This window comes from Amblyomma maculatum, chromosome 4 (genome assembly GCF_055883805.1).
Source record: "Amblyomma maculatum isolate TAMU_Amacu chromosome 4, ASM5588380v1, whole genome shotgun sequence".
Classification (NCBI taxonomy): domain Eukaryota; kingdom Metazoa; phylum Arthropoda; class Arachnida; order Ixodida; family Ixodidae; genus Amblyomma; species Amblyomma maculatum.
In genome coordinates, this window is record NC_139347.1 from 170,131,534 (window position 1) to 170,154,707 (window position 23,174).

At 45.7% G+C, this 23,174-nt stretch overlaps 1 protein-coding gene across 1 annotated transcript in view; it reads right to left on the bottom strand.

The window, feature by feature from the left end:
* The window catches only part of LOC146193476 (uncharacterized), a 157,076-nt gene that overhangs the window by 73,197 nt on the left and 60,705 nt on the right, over positions 1–23,174 (bottom strand). Inside the window, exon 4 of the mRNA XM_084602781.1 lies at positions 1,130–1,201. Within this exon, the coding sequence (XP_084458907.1) occupies positions 1,130–1,201 (72 nt within the window). The remainder of the gene's footprint in view (positions 1–1,129; positions 1,202–23,174) is intronic.

A 23,174-nucleotide genomic window follows, 5' to 3' on the forward strand; every position in this document is an offset into this window, starting at 1 on the left:
AATAAAACGTTTTTATTGAAGTTTATTGAATTAGGAAGAAAAATAAAACAGAATAAAAACTCAAGTGAAGCCGCACTATGCCACACAATAAACAAATACCAAGTATTGACGACCCACCACACATGTCACGTTCATGAAACCCAACCTCCTTATCTGTCAAAGAGACTGAGGGGTGACTAACTCAGCTTGCACCTAATCGCATATTTTGTCTGGCCTCAATTATTTACCGATTAATCTGTGCCGGATGGGCATCTAAAATATCTGTTTGTGGTGGAAAAGGATTGCAGCCATCACACCCCTTAAAATGCGCAACCAGATCAGAGCCTCTATGATTCTCTAATGATCTCTCGTGTTTTCGTAACTGAATATTAATACACTTGACCGTCCCACACCCCGCCGGGGTAGCGCAGTGGTTACGGCGCTCAACTACTGTTCCCAAGGGCGCGGGATCGAATACCGGCCTCGGCCGCAGCTTTTCGATGAAGGCGAAATGCAAGGCACCCGTGTGCTGTACGATGTCAGTGCACGTTAAAGAACCCAGGTGGTCGAAATTTCCGGAGTCCTCCACTACAGCATCCCTCATAGCCTGAGTTGCTTTTGGACGTTGAACCCCACAAACGAAACCAAACCTTTTTACCCACATACACTTTATCACAAGATAACAGAATCCTGTACACCACTCTTACATTACATGGAACATAGGAAAACTCGTGATTCCCATTTGTTTCTTTTCACCCGTGTTTCTTTCCCAGACCTTATTCGCTGTTTTGTTCTTGACTCAAAAATATGTAGTATAGGGTTGAAGCAGCTCAGAAGTTTTTCCGACTGCGATTATGCAAAAAGATGGCTTATCTCGTGTCTAGTTGAGAACGCTGCCGTCTCACGATCGCTCCCGGCCGGTGATTGAGAAATAACTAATAGATTATTGCATATACCCCTGTGCCGGTCCGCTGAGTAAAGGTGCTTTTTAGTCAATAGGCTGTTGGAATGACTTGTGGACCTCACACATTCTAAAAAGAGCCATCCGCTACTGCGGGAATTCTTCAGCAGAATATTTCAGTTATTGTTTTAAAATAGCACAAACAGATGTGCTACACACCAGCAAAGAAATTAAGCGGCGTATGCGCACCTTGCAGGATGTGCCATCTTTTCGCTTCATGTTTGGCTTTCCCGGGCATAGACAGGTCCTGTCAGGCTTGACCTAGAATAAAAATAAGAAATCTGCTTTCATCACCACCAATCGCATGACAATTCCATCGGGATAGGAACACATCCTGTATCATAAATCGCTTCTAGGAAGGAGGGAGCTTCTGTTTACAGGAAAAAGGATACACTCTTTACTGTTGGCGTCGAAGATTTGGCGGAAATATTTCAGAATAGTAGTTTTTTTCTCTTCTTACCGATTCTCATGTATTTGGTAGGATCAGAGGAGAAATGCTAAATTGAAATGTTAAATGAAGCCAAACAAAAGCCAGAAAAATATTTAATGACAGTACCAATTCACTTGGTCACAGAGAATGCATTAGTTTGAGCTCAAGATATTCGTTGGCATAAGTTGCAACGAAATTTCTCCTTCTTAAAGAATCGCTGTTATAGAAAGGTTGGCCTCAAGAGGGATATTATGTTTTGAAGCTTTTACACCAAGCTGCAGCCATTTCTTTGTTCAGAACCAAGGACGTTATAAAAAAACTGCTGGAGTGGAAGTCGCGTATACCGGCCAATGGGCTGGGGTAAAGCAATTTTGAGGTTGGCATGAAGTGGCCTGCCAAACGCGCTGTTCGCAGGCGTTTTCAGTGTGTTTCAAGTGTTTAAAGGGCTTTGAAGTTTAGATGCAATGCTGTGGACTATCAGGTGAGCTAGGTGATTTGAACCACCTGGATTTTTAATAATCTATACAATATCAGAGTACCGGTCCTGTATTATCCCGCATAAAGTTTATACCGGTGTGACCAATCCTGTATGAAGCTTAAACAGGTTTATAGCAGATAGGTTATGTCCGGTATGAATCACAATCCGGACGGTCCGGTCCAATACGGAGCTAATACACGGCATAATAATTCCTCTATGCGTCTCAAATGGACATTCCAGTCCCCCATGGATTTGAAACAAGGAGGACCTGTCCTGTATGGAGCTCTTATACCGGACAGATGATGTCTTGTTTAACTGAAGCCGGACAAACCCATCATGAATTAAACTGAAACAGAACAGAGTATTTCTGTTTCTCAACGCAAGCCGGGTGGATTGTCAAGGGCAACCACAATGACCACATCGAAACACGCCTTCGCGCTAAATAAGCATGAAACCATGCATACCATACGTTACAAATTTTCTGTTATGTAGAATACGCGCTCTTTCACAAATACTTAGAAGATAGGATGCCGTGGATGTGCATGCTATGCGCATCGCGGTGCTTTTGCGCGTTTAACAGCAGCTGCAGCTTGTACGATCTTGCGGTGCATCTTCATATCTGGGGCTGAAGATCTGCCATGTTCAACGCGAAGGTGAAAACAAGAATGTAGCTTTTCGTTCTTGAGGATAAAAATGCGCTCCAGAATAAATGAAACACATCGCTGACCATCGAAATATGCACAGATTAGCCGGATATTGGGCCTCGCTTCCTCGGGTGTTTACGTATGCAAAACACTTATTCGGAAGTGAATTCATTAATGTCGCTGCTCTGCTGGCAGCAGATGAAGCTAAAACAAGCAGTATTGCAAATGTTGGTGCACTGCACATCTCTGTATGGAGCAAAAATTGCATGTGTTCGAAGACGATGACAAAACAAATCAGCTCTAGTAAATTGCGACATTCTTAGGTTTGCCGGCAAGAAGCGATGTATTGTTAAGATGCGGGACACGGATAACCCTTCGTGATAGCCAGGAAAAAGGTTCAGCGTGTTTAAAGGGCGATCTGTGAATTACGACCACTAAATCTACACCCCTCAAAAAGCAATTTCAACTACATAAAAAGAATTATAACCTCCTTTCAGCCAGTAGAGTAATATTATGTGTGTGTGCGGAATAATGTTCTTTATGTGTAAATCTCATAATAAATTAGGCAATAAAGATAAAACATCTGTGGTGTTTTGAAGGTGGTTTTGAAGGTGTTTTGTGGTGGTTGAAGAACCACCACAAAACACAAACACCACAAGAACGTTCTGGGCGGCTGAGCCTGAAAATGTTGCTTGCTGGAAACAGCGCATCGGCCGTTGGCCGAGGTCTTTCGACTCCTCAGGACACTACCGAAACGTACAAAGTTGTCCTTCCACGCCTGCCCACCGGTAATGTTGTCCTTAATACCGTTTTCCTGCATGCCGACCTTAAGGGTTCCGTACCGAGCACTTGACTTTCGAGACGCACTTGCACAGATTTTGGACCTCCGGGAAATTTTGTTCATTGGTCAATACCAAATGAGCCACGTGTGGATGGTTACCTGCGAGAGTAGTTCTTCAAAGCAGGAGCTAATTAACAAAGCAGAGTTCCCTGTGAAAGGACTTCGGTGCATGGTGTTCGACCCGGATACAAAGAATGTCAAGGTTAAGCTCCTTTGGCTTCCACGCTATATGGAGCACCGGAGGATTGTGGAAGCTTTCGAGCCTTATGGAACGATTCAATCTGTGGAACGTGAAAAGTGGCGGTGCCCAGGGATGGAGCACATGGAAACGGCGAACCGTGAAATCTCCCTCACGCTCAAGGACGGAGTGTCAGCAAGTACAATTCCTCACACTCTTAATGTTTATGGGGTGCAGGCATTAGTGCTTATCTCAGGGAGACCTCCACTGTGTCTTCGATGCAGCCGGGTAGGTCATGTACGGCGTCAGTGCCGAACGCCTCGATGCACCCAGTGCCGGCGCTTTGGCCATACTGTGGAGAACTGTGTATTAAGTTATGCCGATAGACTGCGTCAAGGCCAGTGGTCACGAGAAGATGACGTGACGTCCGAACATATCATGGATGTGTCAGAGGTTGTTGATGTAACTGGTTAGTTATGTCGTGAACCTCAAATTGATGGGGACCAGAAGCCTTCTGCACTTCTCACCAACTCAGAAGAATCTGCAGTGACTGGCCATCAAGAACCAGCGTCTCCAGAGCCTAAACCGCCGGAGCCGGGCCCGCCTGTGAGTGCCACTCAGAGTGCTGCGCTTGCTGCCCAAGAACCACCTGTCATTGAAGGACGTCTGGATATGCCTCCTGTGGAGTCAATGGAGAAGATACTGCCAGTGGATGCTCGCCTATCCTCCTTCGTCATTGATTCTCCTTCGTCGTTGGAGGGTAACAGTGAGCCGTCTGTGGCGCCGATCTCTGGTGCGTCCGGTTCTCTGTCGGCTGTCAGTGTGGCTCCAATCAGGTTCGTGGGCCGAAGCCTTGAGTGTCTCAGAGGAGGACATGGACAACACAGTGCCTTTGAGGCGTCCCGCAGATGATGAGGTGTGTATCGATGGTGCTGGCCAGAAGGCACACTGTGTAGATGCCACAGGAAGGGTGACTTTAAAGAGGAGGGCGATGTCTGCCCGAAAGGCCGCCAATTTGCAGGCGGGCCACCCCATTCCAGGGGATGATGTTTAAAAGGACTAGTACTAAAAATGGCTAGAATCGCAGCATATCAAGTCGCTACCCTTAACGTCAGGGGTATGCGTAATCGTCGGAGACAGCAGCAGTTAAGACATCTGTTAAAGAAATGGAGTGTGTCTGTAGCAGCAATTCAGGAAACAAAGTTGTCCTCCGATGAAGAGACGGAAGCTGCTCTTGAGCCGTTTTTGCCGGAATATAACATTATTGTTAGCCACGCTAGAGGCTTGTCCGGAGGGTGTATGCTATTCCTGGCCAAAACACTAGAGATGACAGCCATGTCTTATTGCATAGATGGCGAGGGGCGACTTATATGCTGTGACCTCACAATCTCAGGTGTGCAGTGGCGAATTATTTGTGTTTACGCCCCTGTAAAACAGCGAGACAGAAGGCATTTTTTTCTTTCATTAGTTAATCATTTGTGCACAGATAGCAAAATTATGTTGTTGGGAGATTTTAATTGTGTTTGTAGGGATGAGAACCGATCAGCATTATGTAAGAGATATGACCCTAGTGCTGCATTACTTAACGATTTGGCTTGTGAATACAACCTTGTGGATGTGGGGCAGGAAAAAGGCGACAGTATTCATTTCACTCATTTTCAGTTTTCCTCTAATGCCCGCCTTGACAGAATTTATGTTTCTGCAGACATGTTAGCAAATTTGTTTGGTTACTGGGTGCGGCCCATCTTCTTCAGTGACCACTGTATGGTGTCTCTTCAGGTAGGGAGGTACAGTCGGCAGATACTTCACCCTCGGTGGGAACTTTGGAAAATGAATAACTGTCTGCTCTCAGATGAAATCTTTAAGCGTGCTGTACCTACTTGTTTGAAATACATATGGTCACGCCATGATCTGTCAGTTTTTCAAAAATGGGACTTGTTCAAACAGGAAACCAAAAACTTAGCAATTGAAGCCTCTGCAAGAATCGCGTTCTTAAAGAGACACTACCTTCGTGAGCTTGGGCGCACTCTAATTGAGCTACATGAGCTAGAGAGGGTTAGCCCGGGTGCCTATGTTGAAGAAATTAATAACGTAAAGGCAGAGCTTCAACAAATTGCGATGGAAAGATACAAGGGGGCCCTAATAAGATCTAGGACTCGAAGGTTTTTTGACGAGCAACCTTCACGTCGGGCCCTCAGTGATGAAAGAGAGAATGCTCTTACGAAGGAAATATTGGAAATGCAGTATGGTGGTTACACATATAGTTATGTTCCTAGTATTCTTGCTGCTTTCTATGATTATTATCGAAAGCTGTTCGGCAGTTGTAAAGATCCAAATCAGGGTTTCGATTATAATTCCTTACTTGAGAACTTTCCTCGACTAGACGATGATAAATGTGCTGCAGTAGAGGGACCCATCACTTTGGAAGAAATTAAATCAGCCATTTCAGACCTTCAAAACCAGAAATCTCCTGGCCCAGATGGTATTACTAGCGAATTTTATAAAACATTTTCGCCTTGCCTAACGCCTGTTTCGATGGAAGTATTCCAAGCATCTTATGATGTGGGTTTCCTGCCTCCCACTTTCTATTCAGGCCACACAATATTAATACCCAAAAGCAAAGATACTAATCGGTTGAAAACTGTTGAAGGATATCGTCCAATTTCCCTCTGTAATGTTGATTACAAAATTTTTGCCAAGGTCCTTTGTTCTCGTTTGCAGCTGGTTATCATGGACTTGATAGGTTCGCATCGGGTATGTGGTATCAGAGGGCGCAGTATTCAAACACACATCCATATTGCACGTTCAGTAATCGAGACAGTATCAGATGAGACAGGCCAAGTAGCTCTGATTCAAATTGACCTGGCGAAGGCGTTTGATAAAGTTCGGCACAATTTCTTGTTCGCGGTCTTGGAGAATGCAAACATTGGTGACGTTTTGCTCAAAGGCATAAGGCTGTGCTATATGAACTCGTATACAAGACTAATTGTTAATCAGGAGCTAACGAAACCAATACCACTGGAATCATCTGTTCGTCAAGGATGTCCACTGTCTCCACTGTTGTTTGGCTTATATCTGGAACCCCTTTGTCTCAGTGTAATTAACAGTGCAGCCATCCGTGGTTTCTCTCTGGCTTAATGTGAAGTTAAGATTTTAGCTTACGCGGACGATATCGCCCTCTTTTGTTCTGACAAAAGGAGTGTACTTGAGGCTTTACACTTGACTGAACAGTTCTGCGATGTATCAGGCGCGGCCCTTAATTTAGATAAATCCAAAGGTTTTTGGTTGGGACACTGGGGCACTAGACCAAGCCAGTTTGGAGGCATATGCTGGGACTGTAGTCCTCTTCAGTACCTAGGGGTTCCGCTGCACCAAGTTCGTAACAGCGCAGCCTACTGGGATTCACAAATCGTACCTATGCGGCGACAAACGCAGTCTTGGATGGGTAGGGAACTCTCAGTGTTTGCTAGGGCACAGGTCTGTAACATATTTTTGTTTCCAAAGCTTGCGTATGTCCTTCAAGTCCTGCATTGTGCGAGGAGCAAAGTACAAGTTATACACAGAATATTTGCAACATTTGTGTGGCGCTCTCAATGGGAGCCCATGCGGCGTGACAACTTGTTTCTTCCCTTAGAGTCTGGTGGAGTGGGCCTTGTTCACTTGTTTGTGCATCAACTTGTCTCCCGTTTTTTCTTTTTCAAATCGGCAAACCACCCGTTTCTTGTAACTGTGCTCATTAGGCGTCTTAGTCCACATTTGCCTTACTTATTCGCACCAACTGGGCAGGCTCGTGAGGGGCGTTTATGGGGATTCCTTAAGGAGGTTGCTGACACTCAATTTTCTGACTGTGCGTTTCTCTGTAGATTACCTGTATAGCCTCTCGAGAAAGCAGATGACCCGGGCTCTCACTGAGTCTTTGTTCCCTACACCGTTGTATCGGCAGCCTTATGTGGGGTTTTTGGACACCACTGTTCTAAAGCGTGTTAGGCAAATGTGCATTCAGGCAGCTGCAAAAACGTTCTTTTTCAAATTACATACAGCGACGTTGCCTGTCAAGACATTTCTTCACAATAAGGAGATGTTTGTGCCCTGGTCGGTAAATTGTCGTCTCTGTAACGTGCCTGAGACAATTGATCATTGCTTTGTTCTGTGCCGTGATGCTATGTTCTTTTGGGACATACTACAAAGAACTCTTAAAAAGGACATTGAAATTACGCCTTATACAATTAGATTTTTGCCTCCTGACAAAAACTCTGTCGTGCCTTACGATCTATTTGTGTTGATGGGACTGTTCAGCCTTTGGAAAAGCCGCATGATCGACAGGCATGCAGAGCCACCAAGATCGTCGAAATCCGTGTTTCGGGAGCAGTGTGCTTTGGTGAGAAGTGTATATGCTGCCCGTGAAGAACCTCCAAACTGGATGCCGTATCTAGACGCATGTGTATGTCTCCCAGACTTTTGATGTTCTGATGATTGTGCATTGTCGGGCTGGGGATATGACGGGCTCGTATTAAGCAGCCCGGTAAATTTAGACATGGACATGTTTAAGTAAGTGGAGTTGTTCCTTTTTATGGAAGTTTTTCCATGCAATAGAGAAAAAAAAAACATCTGTGGTGTAGTGGTTAGGGTGAATGTTTGTTGATCGTGCAGACTGAAGTTCGAATCGCTAACTGTGAAGTTTTAATTTCTTCTTTTGAAGAGTTAATTTTTTCTGCTTTTCAAATGTAGTCATATTATTTCATAGCTATGCATGCTTTTTCTACCCTGGCGTCACGTTTTTCTTTTTTCAGAAACGAATGCCACGGCCCATACAGAAATTTCCAGAACCACCACTTCGCGCACTTTCATTTCGGTTCAGCCTGTATCAATTAACAAGAAATCTGACGAATTCGTAATTTCTGGAACAATAACGGGTAGAGTATTTAAGTTACTGAACAGAAACCGGGTCGATTGATGAAGCTCAAACACAATGACTGTGCCGGAGCGCGCCAGCGCAGAAATAAGTGTGAAACCAAACATATTATAAAACTATTCTTTGTATAAAGAGCACACGTCGTTTCAAAAATACCTCGTAAATATGAAGCCGTCGAAATTTGCGCTAGTACGTATACGTATATTGCGTCGCTTTTGCGCGTGCAACACTCGCTGCAGCTCGTACGATCTTGCGGTGCACCTTTATATCTGCGATTGAAGGCCTGCCGCCTTCAACGCGAAAGTGCTAGCACGAACGTATCGTTTCGCTAGAGAGGCCAAACATATGCTCGAGAAAAAATAAAGAAACATCGCCGACCATCGAAAAATGCACAGAGAGCCGCACACCGGGCGACGCTTTCTCGAATGTTTACATATGAAACCACTCAGCCGGAACTGTATTCATTAACGCCGCTGCTTTGCTGGCAGCACGTGAAGCTAAAACGTGCAGTATTACGAGTATTAGTGCACCGGATATCTCTATGTGTAGAAAAACTTACAAGCGTTTGAAGACGATGACAACACGCATCAGCAAGAGTAAATTATGACATCGTGCGTGAGGTTTGCCTGCAATAAAGCGACGTTTATAAAGATACGGACATTGGCGAACCCTCGTGGTTGCCTGAAAAATATTCAGCGTTTAAAGGGCGATCATTGAATTATGGCCACAAATTCTATGCCTAAGGAAACGATACAGGGTGCGAAAGGGGAAAATTACTTACATGTACAAAAATATAATCGCTCTAACCATAGCCCACCCACGCAAAATTAGTAGGGGGTTCCATATGATTTAATCATGCTAATGGGCCTCCACAGTAAACGGCGTTCACGCATGGCAGGATATCACTGTGATCCTGATGCGCGTCCTGCACGAGTTTGTTTCCGCGAGGCTGTCAATTGGTTTATCGATATTGGGAAGTTTGTCGATAATAATCCTGAGTGGTTGCCAAAGGTAGAACCTTCTATGGATCTAAAGAAATTTTAGAACGACGAAGCCAGCCCCTGGCAGGCTTATTATATCAATGTCTTGTGCGTGTTTGTGTTGTCTTGCAAAAGTCAGGCAATAAAGAAAAAAAACCGTGGTGCAGTGATTAAAGCATCCGCCTCAAAAGCGTGAAGACCGAAGTTCGAATTCAGGCTTGTTGCTGTAGGTCTTTATTCCTATTTTTTTAATGTAGTGTTATTATATTTGTTGCATGCATTGTCCAGCTTAGCGACGTGCTTTTTTACCTAAACGAGGGCCATCATCCATACAGGAAATTCCTATATCAGAGTTCCGTGCGGTTTTGTTCCGGACTTTACTATGCAGCGCAAGAATTTCCTATATTAGCACAAAATCCTGTATCCCAGATTCTGTGCAATAAACCTGTATTGGATTTCCTGTATAGATTTTATACTGCATTTTTCACTAGGGACTACAATACACCAAGGTCCCAACACCTGATGATTATAATTACGCTTAAAATTGAACTTTATGCTGCAACTTCAAGTCGTATATCATTGAATTTATCTCGACGAATAGGTAAACCTAGGTCATCATTGTCTAACCCCGTTTAACAAACTTGTACAGCCAAGTTCTCTCCATTTCAGTCTCGATGGGGATCGGTCCCATGACGTGAGAATCAGCAGATGAACGTGTTTGCCAAGTCCCACTTCAGCTAGAGTTGCAGCTTCCTCCAAAGAATAAAATATACCATTGCGGCCTAAAGTAGAAAATAATGTTGTTACGGATGAGGAAGGAGGAAGGAGCGGGCAGTGACGCGGGCAGGAGCGCTCGCGCTAGGCCCGCTAACATTTCATCAAACGTCTTCTACCATCGCCATCGGACATGTGTCTCCTTTCATCAGCTTGCCGCCTCGTAACATTTGGTGGAGGTGCGGGGTCTGCCATTATCACCCTTCATCTAGAACCGAACCTTCGACGTACTGCGACGTGTTGCGCCGTCGGCTGAAGGTCAGGAAGCATCGCGTGGCTGGTCCGCAGCCTGCCGGACCCAGCAATACATTGCTGTTCCTCCGCCCCGTCCCTCCGCCCCGACCACAAGACACGATGAAGGAGAGACTGATTCGAGACGCCACACATGATTGCAAGACACAATGAGAGAACCAAACGACCTGATGGGGGCCCCACTGACCAGATATGACGACCAAAGACCCCATGACCCAAGACGCCGCTACACTTCAGGGCATCCTGCCTTGCCCATGCCATGCGGTGCGTGCCTTGGCCTCAGGTATCGGGTCTTGGCGACCTGTGGTCCGAAAGTGTCCTAGGACAAGGTTCATCGGTAATCATCGTGCACAGCAATTCATCTTTTTTCATATTCTTTAATGCACTCACTTGAGATGTCGCAGCGAGCAGTTATGTAAGTTAGCAAAATAAAAGTACTTCAAAGCATGAAAAAAATCAGTGCATGCAACCTGATTAACAATTGAATTCAGTACTTTGAAAAAGCCAAGAGGAAGAAAATAACTCCAATGCTTCACAACAAGAACCACCATACTACTGTAAATAAAAAACCTGACCATCACGCTTATAGAGCCAGCGTTTGTGACTTGCTAAGAAACAAACGCCAGATGATCAATTAGGAACATTGTCTGTGGTAGGACGCGCTGTTATACAACCCGGCTAACATGAATGCGAACGTAAGGCAATTTCGGCAAACAATCTATATTTATTGGCTACAAGACACTTTTTATTGAAATTGCAAGGTGATGCAACGCTGTCAAATAGAATAGTAAAAAAAATACAATATTCTAGTGCTACTTCGTTGAAGTATAAAGAAGGCAAGGTTTTCTTTTCAGGATACATGATTCATCAATATTCACATAATTTAGATGAAGCCACTAACTGCAATGCACATCATTGTTACACAAATTCATTTTTTAACTACAAACAGTGACACTAGTCGCTGTCAATACCATGATCTGATGCTGCATACTGAACTTTTATTGCTTCCTAACTATGTTAAGCATTGAAAGGACGGAGCTCAGTTTCTCATTTGTTGCATGACGAAAACTGATTTTACGTGAAGCTCCCCTCAGCTCAGTTCAGTTGTTCAGTCGTTTCCGACTCTTCGTGACCCTATGAACCATATCACGCCACGTTTTCCGGTCTCTCACTATCTTCCTAACATCACATAACATCATCTGCAGTGCCTCGAGGATGCCATCTAACCATCACGTTCGCTGCCTACCCCTTCTCCGGCGGCCCTCAACCTTTCCCAACATAAAATCTTTCTCCAGCAACTCCTCTCTTCTCATCAGATGACCAAAGTAGCTGAGCTTTAACTTTAGAATTTGACCCTCCAATGAGCAGTCAGGGTTTACGGTCGACAATATCGACTGATTTGATGTTCTGGCACTCCAAGGAACTCTCACGAGTCTTCGCCAGCACCACAATTCAAACGCGTCAATTCTTCGGCGGTCAGCCTTTTTCACAGTCCAACTCTCGCATCCATACATCACAACTGGAAAGACCATAGCACGGGTTATACGGATCTTGGTTGGCAGACTAATGTCTCTGCCATTTACTAGGCGGTCAAGGCTAACCATTGCTATCTTTCCCAGAAGCAGGTGTCTCCTAATTTTATGGCTGCAGTCTCCTTCCGAGGTAATCTTGGAGCCCAAGAAGAGAAAATCTGTCACAGCTTCCACTTCTTGTCCCTTGATGCTCCAGGACTTGATAGGGCAAGACGCCATGATCTTCGTCTTTTTAATGTTCAGTTTAAGCCCAATATTCGCACTCTCTTTTTGTACGCGCATCAGAAGTCTCTTGAGTTCCACTTCACTTTCTGCCAATAAAGTGGTATCATCCGCATATCAAAGGTTGTTGATATGTTTTCCAGCAATCTTCACTCCAGCTGAAGACTCGTCCAGACCAGCCGTCCGTGAAATCATGATGCACTCTGCATATAGATTAAAATAGGCAGGGCGACAGTATGCAGCCTTGCCCTACTCCTTTCTCAATCGGAAACCAATCAATAAGACCATGCCCAGTTCTGACTGTGGCCTCTTGCCTTTCATACAAGTTCCTGAGGAGACAGATAAGGTGAATTGGAACTCCCATCTCTTGGAGAGCTTGCCACAATCTGCTGTGATCTACGCAGTCAAACGCTTTCGCATAATCAATAAAGCAGAAGTAGATGGGTCTCTGGAACTCTCTTGCTTTTTCCATGATCCAGCGAAGGTTGGCAATTTGGTCTCTAGCTCCTCTGCCCTAACAAAACCCGGCTTGCACGACCGGAAGCTCCCGATCCACATACTGCTGCAGCCTACCTAGGAGGATTTTCAACAACACCTTGCTAGCATGCGAAATAAGCGCGATCGCGCGGTAGTTGGAACAATCTTTAGCACTGCCTTTCTTTGGAATGGAGATGTAAACCGACTTCCTCCAATCCTGTGACCACTGCAGAGTTCTCCAAATCTTCTGACATAATGTATGCAGAATGTTAACAACGTCGTGGTTGAGGTTTTGAAGCAACTCAGCTGGAATACCATCAATTCCGCTAGCTTTGTTCTTAGCAAGGCTGGCTAAGGCCCATTCAACGTAACTCTTCAGGATGCCCGGCTCGAGCACAGTAATCACAACCGTCTTATGTTGGGTTTGCACATCCGGGTCCTTCTTGTACAGTTCCTCTGTGTATTCCTGCCACCTCTTCTTTATCTCTGAGGCTTCAGTGAGGTCCTTGCCTCGTTTGTTCTTTATTACGCCCAGCTTAGCACAGAAGCTTCCTTTGATATCTTTGATTGTCTTATACAGAGCTCTTGTGTTCCTTAATTGGCTGTTGTCCTCAACTGCTTGGCACTGTATGTTCAGGAAGGCATTCTTATCTCTCCTTGCTATTTTCTGAAAATCCGCATTGAGAACCTTGTATCTTTCTCTTTCCGCCATAACTTTTGCCATCCTCCTTTCCTCAGCTATTTGCAAAGCCTCTTCAGATAACCAGTTTGCTTTCTTGCAATTCGTTTGCTTTGGAATTACCTTAGTAGCAACTTCTTGTATTATATCGCGAATATCAGTCCACATTTCTTCGGGCTCTTTGTCTTTTAGATGTAATTCTTGAAATCGATTCCTCACATCCACAGCATATTCTAATGGAATTTGATCCAGATCATACCTGAAAGGCCTTCTAGGTTTCTGTGTTTTCCTCAATCGAAGCTTAAATTTTGCAACAAGACGCTGATGATCGGTGCCACAACCGCCCCCAGGCCTTGTTTTTACTGCTTGTATAGCGCTTCTCCATTCCTGCTGGCAAAGAATATAAGCGATCTGATTCCAGTACAGACCGTCCAGTGAAGTCCATGTGTACAGGCTCCTCTTGTGCTGTTGAAAATGAGTATTCCCTGTGGTCGGGTTGTTTTCTTGACAACAGTCTACTAGCCTCTGCCCAGCTTCATTTGGCTCACCAAGACCGAACTTGCCTGTAATTCCGGATATTTCTTCACTCCCGAACTTAGCATTCCAGTCTCCTATGAGAAAAACGACGTCTAATGATTCGGTGCGGCCTGAAAGGCATTGTAAGTTCGCATAAAATCTCTCAACGTCAGCTTCTTCAGCAGTAGTGGTCGGTGCATAGACTTGGATAACTGTTATGTTGAAAGGGTGACCTTGGATCCGAAGTGAAATCATTCGGTCGTTTATGGAGTTGTGCCCTAGCACTGCTTTGCCCATTCTTCTGTTTACTATGAGAGCGACCGCATTCCTTCTCTTGGATTCGTGCCCACAATAAAAGGCATAATGGTCGCCGGAGTTAAATTCTCCAATTCTGGTCCATTTGAGCTCACTGATACCCAAGATATCAATGTTCAATCTGTCCGTTTTTCGCTTGATGGCATCCAGTTTACCTTGCATCATAGATCTTATATTCCATGCTGCTATGTGATATGTCTCCTTGCAACATCGGACTTTCCGGTCGCTCCCCGACACATCCACAACTGAGCGTCCTTTTGGCTTTAGCCCAGCCGCTTCATTCGTCCTGGAGCTACTAGGAATCGCCCTTTGTTAATCCCCAGTAACATGTGGGACGCCTTCCAACTGGGGTGCTCACCTTCCGGCGCCATATCAATTATGGTAGTGTGACTGGACATAGGGTTTTCTTCGCTGGAAATACTGGAGTGGGTTGTCATTACCTTCTCCAGTGAATCACATTTTGTCAGAACTCTCTGCCGTGACCTGTCTATCTTGGGTGGCCCTACACAGCAGAGCTCACGACTTGATCGAGTTTCACAGCCCCTCCGCCACGACAAGGCAGTGATCCATAAAGAGGGGAGCTCCCCTATATCTTTGCAATCCTTGTAAGCAAGCTTCTCCAAGGATTATAATAATCAGATGCTGATTCAACTGCGAAAACATATTGCTCTGGGGATATGCTCAGCATTTCTAGCAGTAGTTGCTGTGTTTTCAAATAAATTGTCTGAATGATTTCAAATTCTGTTTGCAACTGACGTAGCCCCTTATCTGTCTACTTATACTTACCAATTATATAATACTTTCCTTTAAAGTAGAGAGCTGCTGCTTACGTTCTAAGGATGCGAAAACAATTCTTCATTAATCTAATATAATCTAACATAATCTCAATTAGTCGCCTTTAATTCAGCGTAATCATCCTTAATCTAACGTAATCTGCCATATTCTAAGCTGATAAAAAGTAATCAGCCTAAGCCCTGGTAAACTGCCATTATCCAGCCTGCCACTCTAATCCAACTTAATCCGCCCTAATCTAACGTTTTCGCGCTTATTAAAATGTAATATGCCCTTGTCCCTCCTCACTAGTTCACCAATTATATAATTCAAGGTATCCTTAATTCAACTGCCTCCACCTTATCACCCTTACTCGATCAATAACCCCACTTGTCCACACATCCTACCTTACATGTTATTGCCGTGCGCGACATAAGACTACACAGCCTCATTTCTATCCCACAAAGCCTCCATTATTTTTCAAACGCGTTTTTCTCAGTTTTGGGGTATAGTGACGGCGTTTCGAGTGTAGCATCTGTATACGCTTCCTGTAACAATTGTGAGCAGATTTATCAGCAATTTATATTTTAAGACCACGAAGAATCTATTCTGATTCTATATATTGATTACCGGCGCCTGTATCCGCCCCGGGAATAACAGAGCCAGCAGAGAGTATGTGCAACCGTGCCCTTTGTACACTGATTATGGATTATGGATTAAAATGAGCCGAACACAAACGGTCTCCACCCTTTAGTTGCACGGCCTCACGCGGAACAGCTTGTTCAAAGTGTTCATGCCTCAGGAACCTTTGGGGATATTGCGGAAAACAAACAATCGCTATATGGACGCGCATTTATGCCGCAGCGATAGCACTAGCTCTAAAAGACTCGGACTTCACAACTGTATACAGCGACTCTAGAGCAGCCACTCGAGCTTTCGCCAAGGGCGGGATAGACAAGACGACGCTACGGATCTTAAGCGGAAGTAACATCACCGATCACTCCACCGTATGGTTCTCGGCACACATGGGCAGCTTAGGGGGCGGCCGGCGGAATCTCAATGAGATCGCACACGAGGCGGCGCGAGGACTCATCGACCGCGTCCCTCCGGTTTCCCCTGCTACTCCACATATCGAGTACTGAGATGAATTATTCACGTACAACGAGCTCACTAAGCACTTTTATCTAGGTAGACGAGCATTTCCCCTCTCGGATAAGAAATTAACCCGCAGCCAATCAGTCAAGTTACGCTTGCTCCAAAAGAACTCATACCCTAACCCCTGGCGCATGAAGCACATCGACCCAGACTACGACGGACAACATGTGTGTGAACGGTGCAGTGACCGTGTAGACTTAAACCATATGCTGTGTGGTTGTGCATCGAGCGATGCCTACGCCAAGAACAAGGAACGTGGGGACAAAGTTTTAAAAATTGCTTTACTACATGATCAGCTTCGGGCTGTCCAGGAGGCCCGCGCGGCGGTGGAGAGCTTCGGGCTCTCTGTGCCGACGTGGGAGCTGCCCTCTACACCTGGCGCCTAGCCGAGTGTCCTCCAGGACCCCTACTGTGGGAAATAAAGTTTTACCAAACCAAACCAAGGAGCGCTGCCTTGCATTGCTGCATGAATGCGCGACCAGTTCGAAATCAGCTTTAACGAGCACAATTTGTCAAATGTGACTCCTAGTGTCTTTATCACATGGTTTTTACAGCATAAGCAGTGCATTAACCAGCAATGCTTGTCTTGATCGTGTTCCACGCAGCGAGGTTGAACAACCTCGTCTCCGTGCGCTCAGCGATTGCGCACTGCGGCAGCTGGCTCGCTTTCATGCCCCTCTTTAAATGGCGCCACAGAGGCTTCAACGACGGGTGCTCCTTCCACTCCTGCAGTGTTCTAAAACCTCCTTCCGCACGCGCTAACCATCTCAAGATATTCTGAATACAGTTCTCGCTAAACGGAACAAACTTATTTTCTACAACAGAGTCCTTACAGACGTTTAGTTTAGTGCTACCACTCATCGCTACCGTCTACGGCTAACGCGCGAGCCTCAGTACGAATGTGCAGATCACCCCAAGGGCGAAAGAGGGTGTCATGTGCCCTTGAAATACCGGCGAACTCGCCACGCAAGCCCCAGTCACCTCTTGCGCTGCTCTCGGTAGCTGGCGGTAGGTGTAGTCAGCAGCGGTAAGCGGTAGCGCGAGACTAATGATCTCTCATGTCCTATTTTCTCTACGTGCACAAAAATGGCAGCTACATCTGAGGAATTTAATAAGGCTAAAGCGTACAAGCACCATTACTCGAAAAACCGATCGGCATTATTACTATTATAGTTCTCGTTGGTGTTGTGAGCAGGTGCCGTAGGGATGGCGATGGCGGACGACATCCATAAAAATCCAATTTAGCCCCAGCTTTGCCCTTCCGTTGTGTCAAAATTGCCACACGATTGTGCTCTTGAGAGACGTACCAGGTTAGACAATGTTATTTCCCTTTTCAGTTAGCATGCATTCTCTACAAGTTGGATGATAAGCAGTGTTAGGAATTCGAAGTAATGACATCGGCATCATCTGCCGTCTATATACACTCAGTGCTTGGAAGATGCTTTTCCCAATGTCCCCCTCCCCGATAAGCACCACCCTCTCCAGCTGCACCAATTTCAAATGCGCTAACTTCCAAGGTTCCATCTGCCGACACCATAATTTTTCCCGCCGCCTACTACATTTCGTTGCCATTAAATCTATTCTGTCTACCTTAAGGTAATCGTTATCTTGTCATCGAATTGCCTGCTCACGTCCATTTGCTTTTGAGTTTAATAAAAATATTGTTAGTTCAAGTTTGTTCCCTGTCTAATTCTGCACTCCTCCTATCTCTCAAAGCTAGCATTTTTCATTCCTTAGTTCTACGTTGCGCTCAGTAGAAGCAGAACCTTTTTCGTTAGCCTCCATGCTTCAGCTCTATAGATGAGTACCGGTAAGATACAGCTATTATAAACCTTCCTCTTTAGGGTCGCCGGTAAGCTGCTAGTCGTTACACATGTGCACTGTACCAAATGCTCTCCATCCTAGTCTTATTATCCTATTTATTTCCCCTCGTGGTGCGGGTCTACCGCCACTATACATGTCAAAAGTAGGTCTACTCTCGCACTACTGAAAGCCGTTTCTATTTAAAATTGTTGTTGCTTACCGAGGCTGCTGATCATTAGTATAGTTTTCTGCGTAATAATGTTTAAGCCTGATATTTTGCTTGGCCTTTTCTATGTCAGTAATCTTTCCTTGAAATTCGTCAACTGAGCGACCTACCCGACCAATGTCATCAGCTAATCTCATAGTATTGAGTTGTTATTCTACATCAAACCTTAATTTTAACGGTTCCCATTATAGGCCTGCCAATATTTATTTTGAGCAAGCGATAAAGAGCACTAGAGAGATTTTTTCGCAGCCTAACACGCTTCCTTATTGAAATTTTATTATTTCGTTTCTAAAGAGTTGCTGTGGTTGCTTTGCAGTCGGTGAAGGTATCTTCCAGTGCTTTCAAATGTGGCTCATCTACACCATATTTATCCACTGCCTGCATGAATGCTGAGGCTTCGGTAAAGTCACATGCTTCTCTTTAATAATGAATGACCAACGACATACTTATGTCCAATTATATGCTCTAATCTCCTATCCCACCATGTGACCAAGCACCCTGAGAGCATGGGCAGAGAAGGTGCCGTCACAGAAGCAAAATGAGTTCTTTGAAAGAACATTAATTGGAATTCGGTTAACCATAATTTGAGTTATGGCATAAATAATATTTGATGTAGGAAACTACAGCGCCAACAAAGGCCAAAATAAAAACGACGCAGATCAAGCGCTTATCCTGCGTCGTATCTCTCTGTTTTCTTATTTGTTTGCGCTAAAGTTTTCTGTACGAATAAAGAGTACAAAAGAGCATTGCGCTACCGGTCACGCGGGCGCGCGCCACCAAACAAAATATATGGTTGGTTGGTTGGTTTGTGGGGTTTAACGTCCCAAAGCAACTCAGGCTATGAGAGACGCCGTAGTGGAGGACTCCGGAAATTTCGACCACCTGGGGTTCTTTAACGTGCACTGACACCGTACAGCACACGGACGCCTTGCTTTTCACCTCCATCGAAAAGCTGCCGCCGAGGCCGGGATTCGATCCCGATGGAGTGCTCATCGCGGCAGCTCACTGCTTCCACCGTATTTTGCCTTCATATAAGTAGACAGTTATAGGCGCCTCTGCCTCAGCTTTACTTGCGTTTTATGCATACAATATATGCGAAACAATAAGGAAAATGTCGATCGCGTGCTATCTTTTCCACTAGCAATAAAAACCAAAGTTAATCGATAGCCTTCAAAAAATTTACTTCACAATAGCACGAAAATGGGAACCTCAATAATATTACGTATTATCTCTCACTGTCTACGAGAACAACGATAAATAACAGCAATTCTTCCAGGTAAAGGTTGCAACTGGAGAGAAATATTACAGTAAAAAATTATGTGGTGGATGGCCTCGCCGTTTTGTGCCTTTGAGATTAGGCAACATTTTAATACGGAAAAACATTTTTCCGAAATTTACGTTTCTTCCTAATGCAAAATTTGAGCGCAGCTCTTTTTTGATACATTGAGGCAAATATTTCGAGCAAGACATGCATGTACAATTACAGAAAGTATTTTATATTTCACACCTATTCCTTCAAGAAACACTCCACTAACAGTTCTTGACAGTCATGAAGGAAGGTGTTTTGTTGGAGAAATGAAGAGAGCAATTAAATTATCGGGAGGTTACCAGAGGCAGCGAGTGAGCCCATAGGAGCGTTGCGCGACGAAGAGACTAATGCCACAAGCTGCACATGAGAAGAAAGAACCTTCGCAAATATCTCATAATCCACGTTGCATAAGGATACCAGACGGTACCTTTCAACAGTTTTCAGCTGACATGCATTTGTGGTTTTTGGGATTGGCATGGTGTTAGCAGCGGCATGGTGTTAGCAGAAAAGATAGCAGCGTCTAGCATGATGCTGGCGCCCCTAGCGACTCAAGACAACGTGGGTCTGCGTTTCGGTTTGGGATGCACGCACCGCAATCCGCTGATAATGAACCGGCGCTTGGCGACCGAACCGTCGCCGCCACGCCGTAAGAGGGGAGGGGGAGGGGTACACGCACGGCGAAAAGTGGGGTAGGATTGCGATCAGCAATCACGAGAACATGCGCGGTCGCAGCCACGCAGGAAGAGGGAGGGAGGGGGCGTTCCCTAGCTGCGGCGCTGGTTACGAGGGACAACGGCTACGGCGACGACGGCGCGAAACCCAGGAACGGGCGCCAAAGAGCCTAATGCTGAAACGATGCCATTCGAGACATTTTATGAAAAGCGAAGGTTTTTAGAGCGCAGCTCTTTGGCGCTCGTTCCTGGGTTTCGCGTCGGCGTTGGCGTCGGCGTCGGCGTCGGCCTCGTAACCAGCGCCTCCCCACTTTCATCCCCCCAGTTCGAGATGGCGCTTGGCAACCGAAGCCTCGCAGGAAGCGCGGGGCAGCCGGAGAACACAAGGAAAGGAAGGGAGTTTGGGGGGGGAGAGGGGTCGCCGGAGGAAGCGCTAGCAGCGACTGTCTGATGCCGCTGCCGCCGCTAGCGAGTCAATACAACGTGACCGCGTAGATAATAATATTAATTGGTTCACAGGAAGGGAAAGGCGTATCTGTCACACGAGTTTGTGGATACCTGAACCGCGCCGTAAGGGAAGGGAGGAAGGTGGGAGTTAAAGTGTAAAGAGAGAAAGAGGAGCCGTAGTGGAGGGCTACGGAGTAACTTAGACCACTTGGGGATCTTTAACGTGCGCTGACATCGCACAGCACACGGACGCCTCTTCGTTTTGCCTCCATCGAAACGCAGCCGCCGAGGTCGGGTTCGAACCCGGGTATTCCGGACAGTAGTCGGGCGTCTTACCACTGTACCACCCCAGCGGGGCATGACCGCGTATAAAAACTGATTTATTTGTTATAGGAAGGGAAAGGCGCGGTAACTGTCTCACTTGTTTTCTGTAGACACCGCAACCAAGCCGTAAGGAAAGGAAGGAAGGCGAGAGTGAAAGTGGAAAGAGGGAAAGAGGAGGCGTAGTGGAGGGCTACGGAGTAATTTCGACCACCTGGGGATCTTTAACGTGCGCTGACATCGCACAGCACACGGACGCCTCTTCGTATCTCGTTCCTCTCGCTCGTAACGCGTCCCACGGCTATGACAACCTCGCGAGGCACTTGTATAGATCTCGTATTTGAGAATCAAGCATTGGTGTACCAAGTCGAACATATATCAGTCTATTTCTACGACCACAAAGCTTCCTTCATGACTGTCAAGAACTGTTAGTGGAGTCTTTGTTAAAGGAATACGTGTGAAAATAAATAAAAAAATTCTGTGATATCGCATACATGTGTTGCTCGATTTCTTTGCCTCAATCTCTCGAAAAGATGAAACAGCTTATTTGCTGCGCTTAAATTTCGCATTAGGAAGTAACGTAATCGTCGGTAATTTTTTCTCCCTACAGCCACAACAACAGTAGAGGCTAAGCGGAGAGACGTCCTTGTGCGGTGCGATGTCAGTGCAGATTAAAGATCACCACGTGGTTGAAATTACTCGGCAGCACTCCACTACGGCTTTTGTTTCTCTCTTTCTACTTGCTCTTCCACCCTCTTTCCTTCCATTGCATCACGGTCCAGGTGTACACAGAGCAAGTGTGGCAACTACTGCGCTTTCCTTTTTTACAGTGATAAACTAGCTGTGTATACGCAAATTACATTAAAATATGATGTTTTTCTCTGTGAATGTGTATTCTTGTTTACTCCACACGTTACCCTGCAGTTCTGCATTTGAGCTCGCATTATTCATTAATTATTTCTTTGCAGTGTGTACCAAGTGTGGTCACGTCTTCCACTTGAGCTTGAGAAGCGTGCCTTTCATAATTGGTTCACAGGAATGGAACGGCAAAGTATCTGTTACACTTCTTTCTGTGAACACTTGAATCGCGCTGTGAGGGAAGGAAATAACGTGGACGTGAAAGTGGAGCTGGATACGAGAGACAACGCCCACGGCGACGACGACGGGAAATCCAAGAACGGGTGCCAAGGAGCTGCGCTCAAGAATGAAATGTATATTTGTGCTAAAGAGTTGTTTAGAACTACTGCCCTCTCAGGTATGAGAGAGACTGACTTGAGCTGACCGTTTACCCTATGTTTGGCGCTCTTTGACATGAAATTCCCTTGCACCATTAAAATCGATCGTCATTGTTGTGTCGGTATCTGGGGTTCGACACGTGCGTTTACTGTTGTGTGATAAGATATAATGGTATCACCATCATGTCTGTTCTGCGCATGTGTCAGGATGCTGTGTGTGTATATATGCGTTTGTCATGGGCTGTACTGGGGGGAGTTTATTTCGAGCTGCCAGTATGCAGCACTGTGAATAAAGCCGTTTGTTCAAGCCTACACCTACTTACTGTGGATGCAACAAACTGGCGACGAGGATGGGATGACACGAACTGAGGATGGCATCCACAGTCGGCAAACTACCGGAGTTTGATCCTGACAGCGGAAACGTGGACGTCTTCATCGAGCGCTTCGAGTTGTACTTCACGGGGAATGAAGTAGCCGAGGAAAAGAAACTGCATCTGTTCCTCAGCGCCATAGGAGAAAAAGCGTATGTCACGCTCCGAAGTCTGCTTCTTCCAAAGTCACCCAGCAAATCAACTTACGAGGAAGTCGTATCGGCTCTGCAGAAGCACTACACTCCGAAGCGGTCCATGGTGAGCGAGATATATGATTTTAATCGAAGGAAGCAAGGACCTCAAGAAAGTATCGCGGATTTCATAGTGAAGCTCAAGCAAGCGGCAGCCTCATGCGACTTCGGCAGCTTCTTGGAACAAGCCCTGCGGGACCGGCTGATTGCTGGCCTATACTCGGAGGCGATACGTTGCCGGCTGTTGGCCATGACCGACGCCGAACTCACCTGGGACCGTGTTTGCAGCATCGCTACGGCCATGGAAATGGCAGCGAGAGACACAGTGGCAATGATGTCTGAAACCAGTGGGGAGCACTCTTCAAGCGGCAGTGATGTCCTCTGGCAGAGCAAGTCGTCGATGGCGAGACCGGTCTCCGAAGGGGTGTCGTTCAGCTGCCACGCCTCGGACAAGCCAAAAACGAAGTCTACGGCTCAAAGGACTAAATCGAATTGTCATCGATG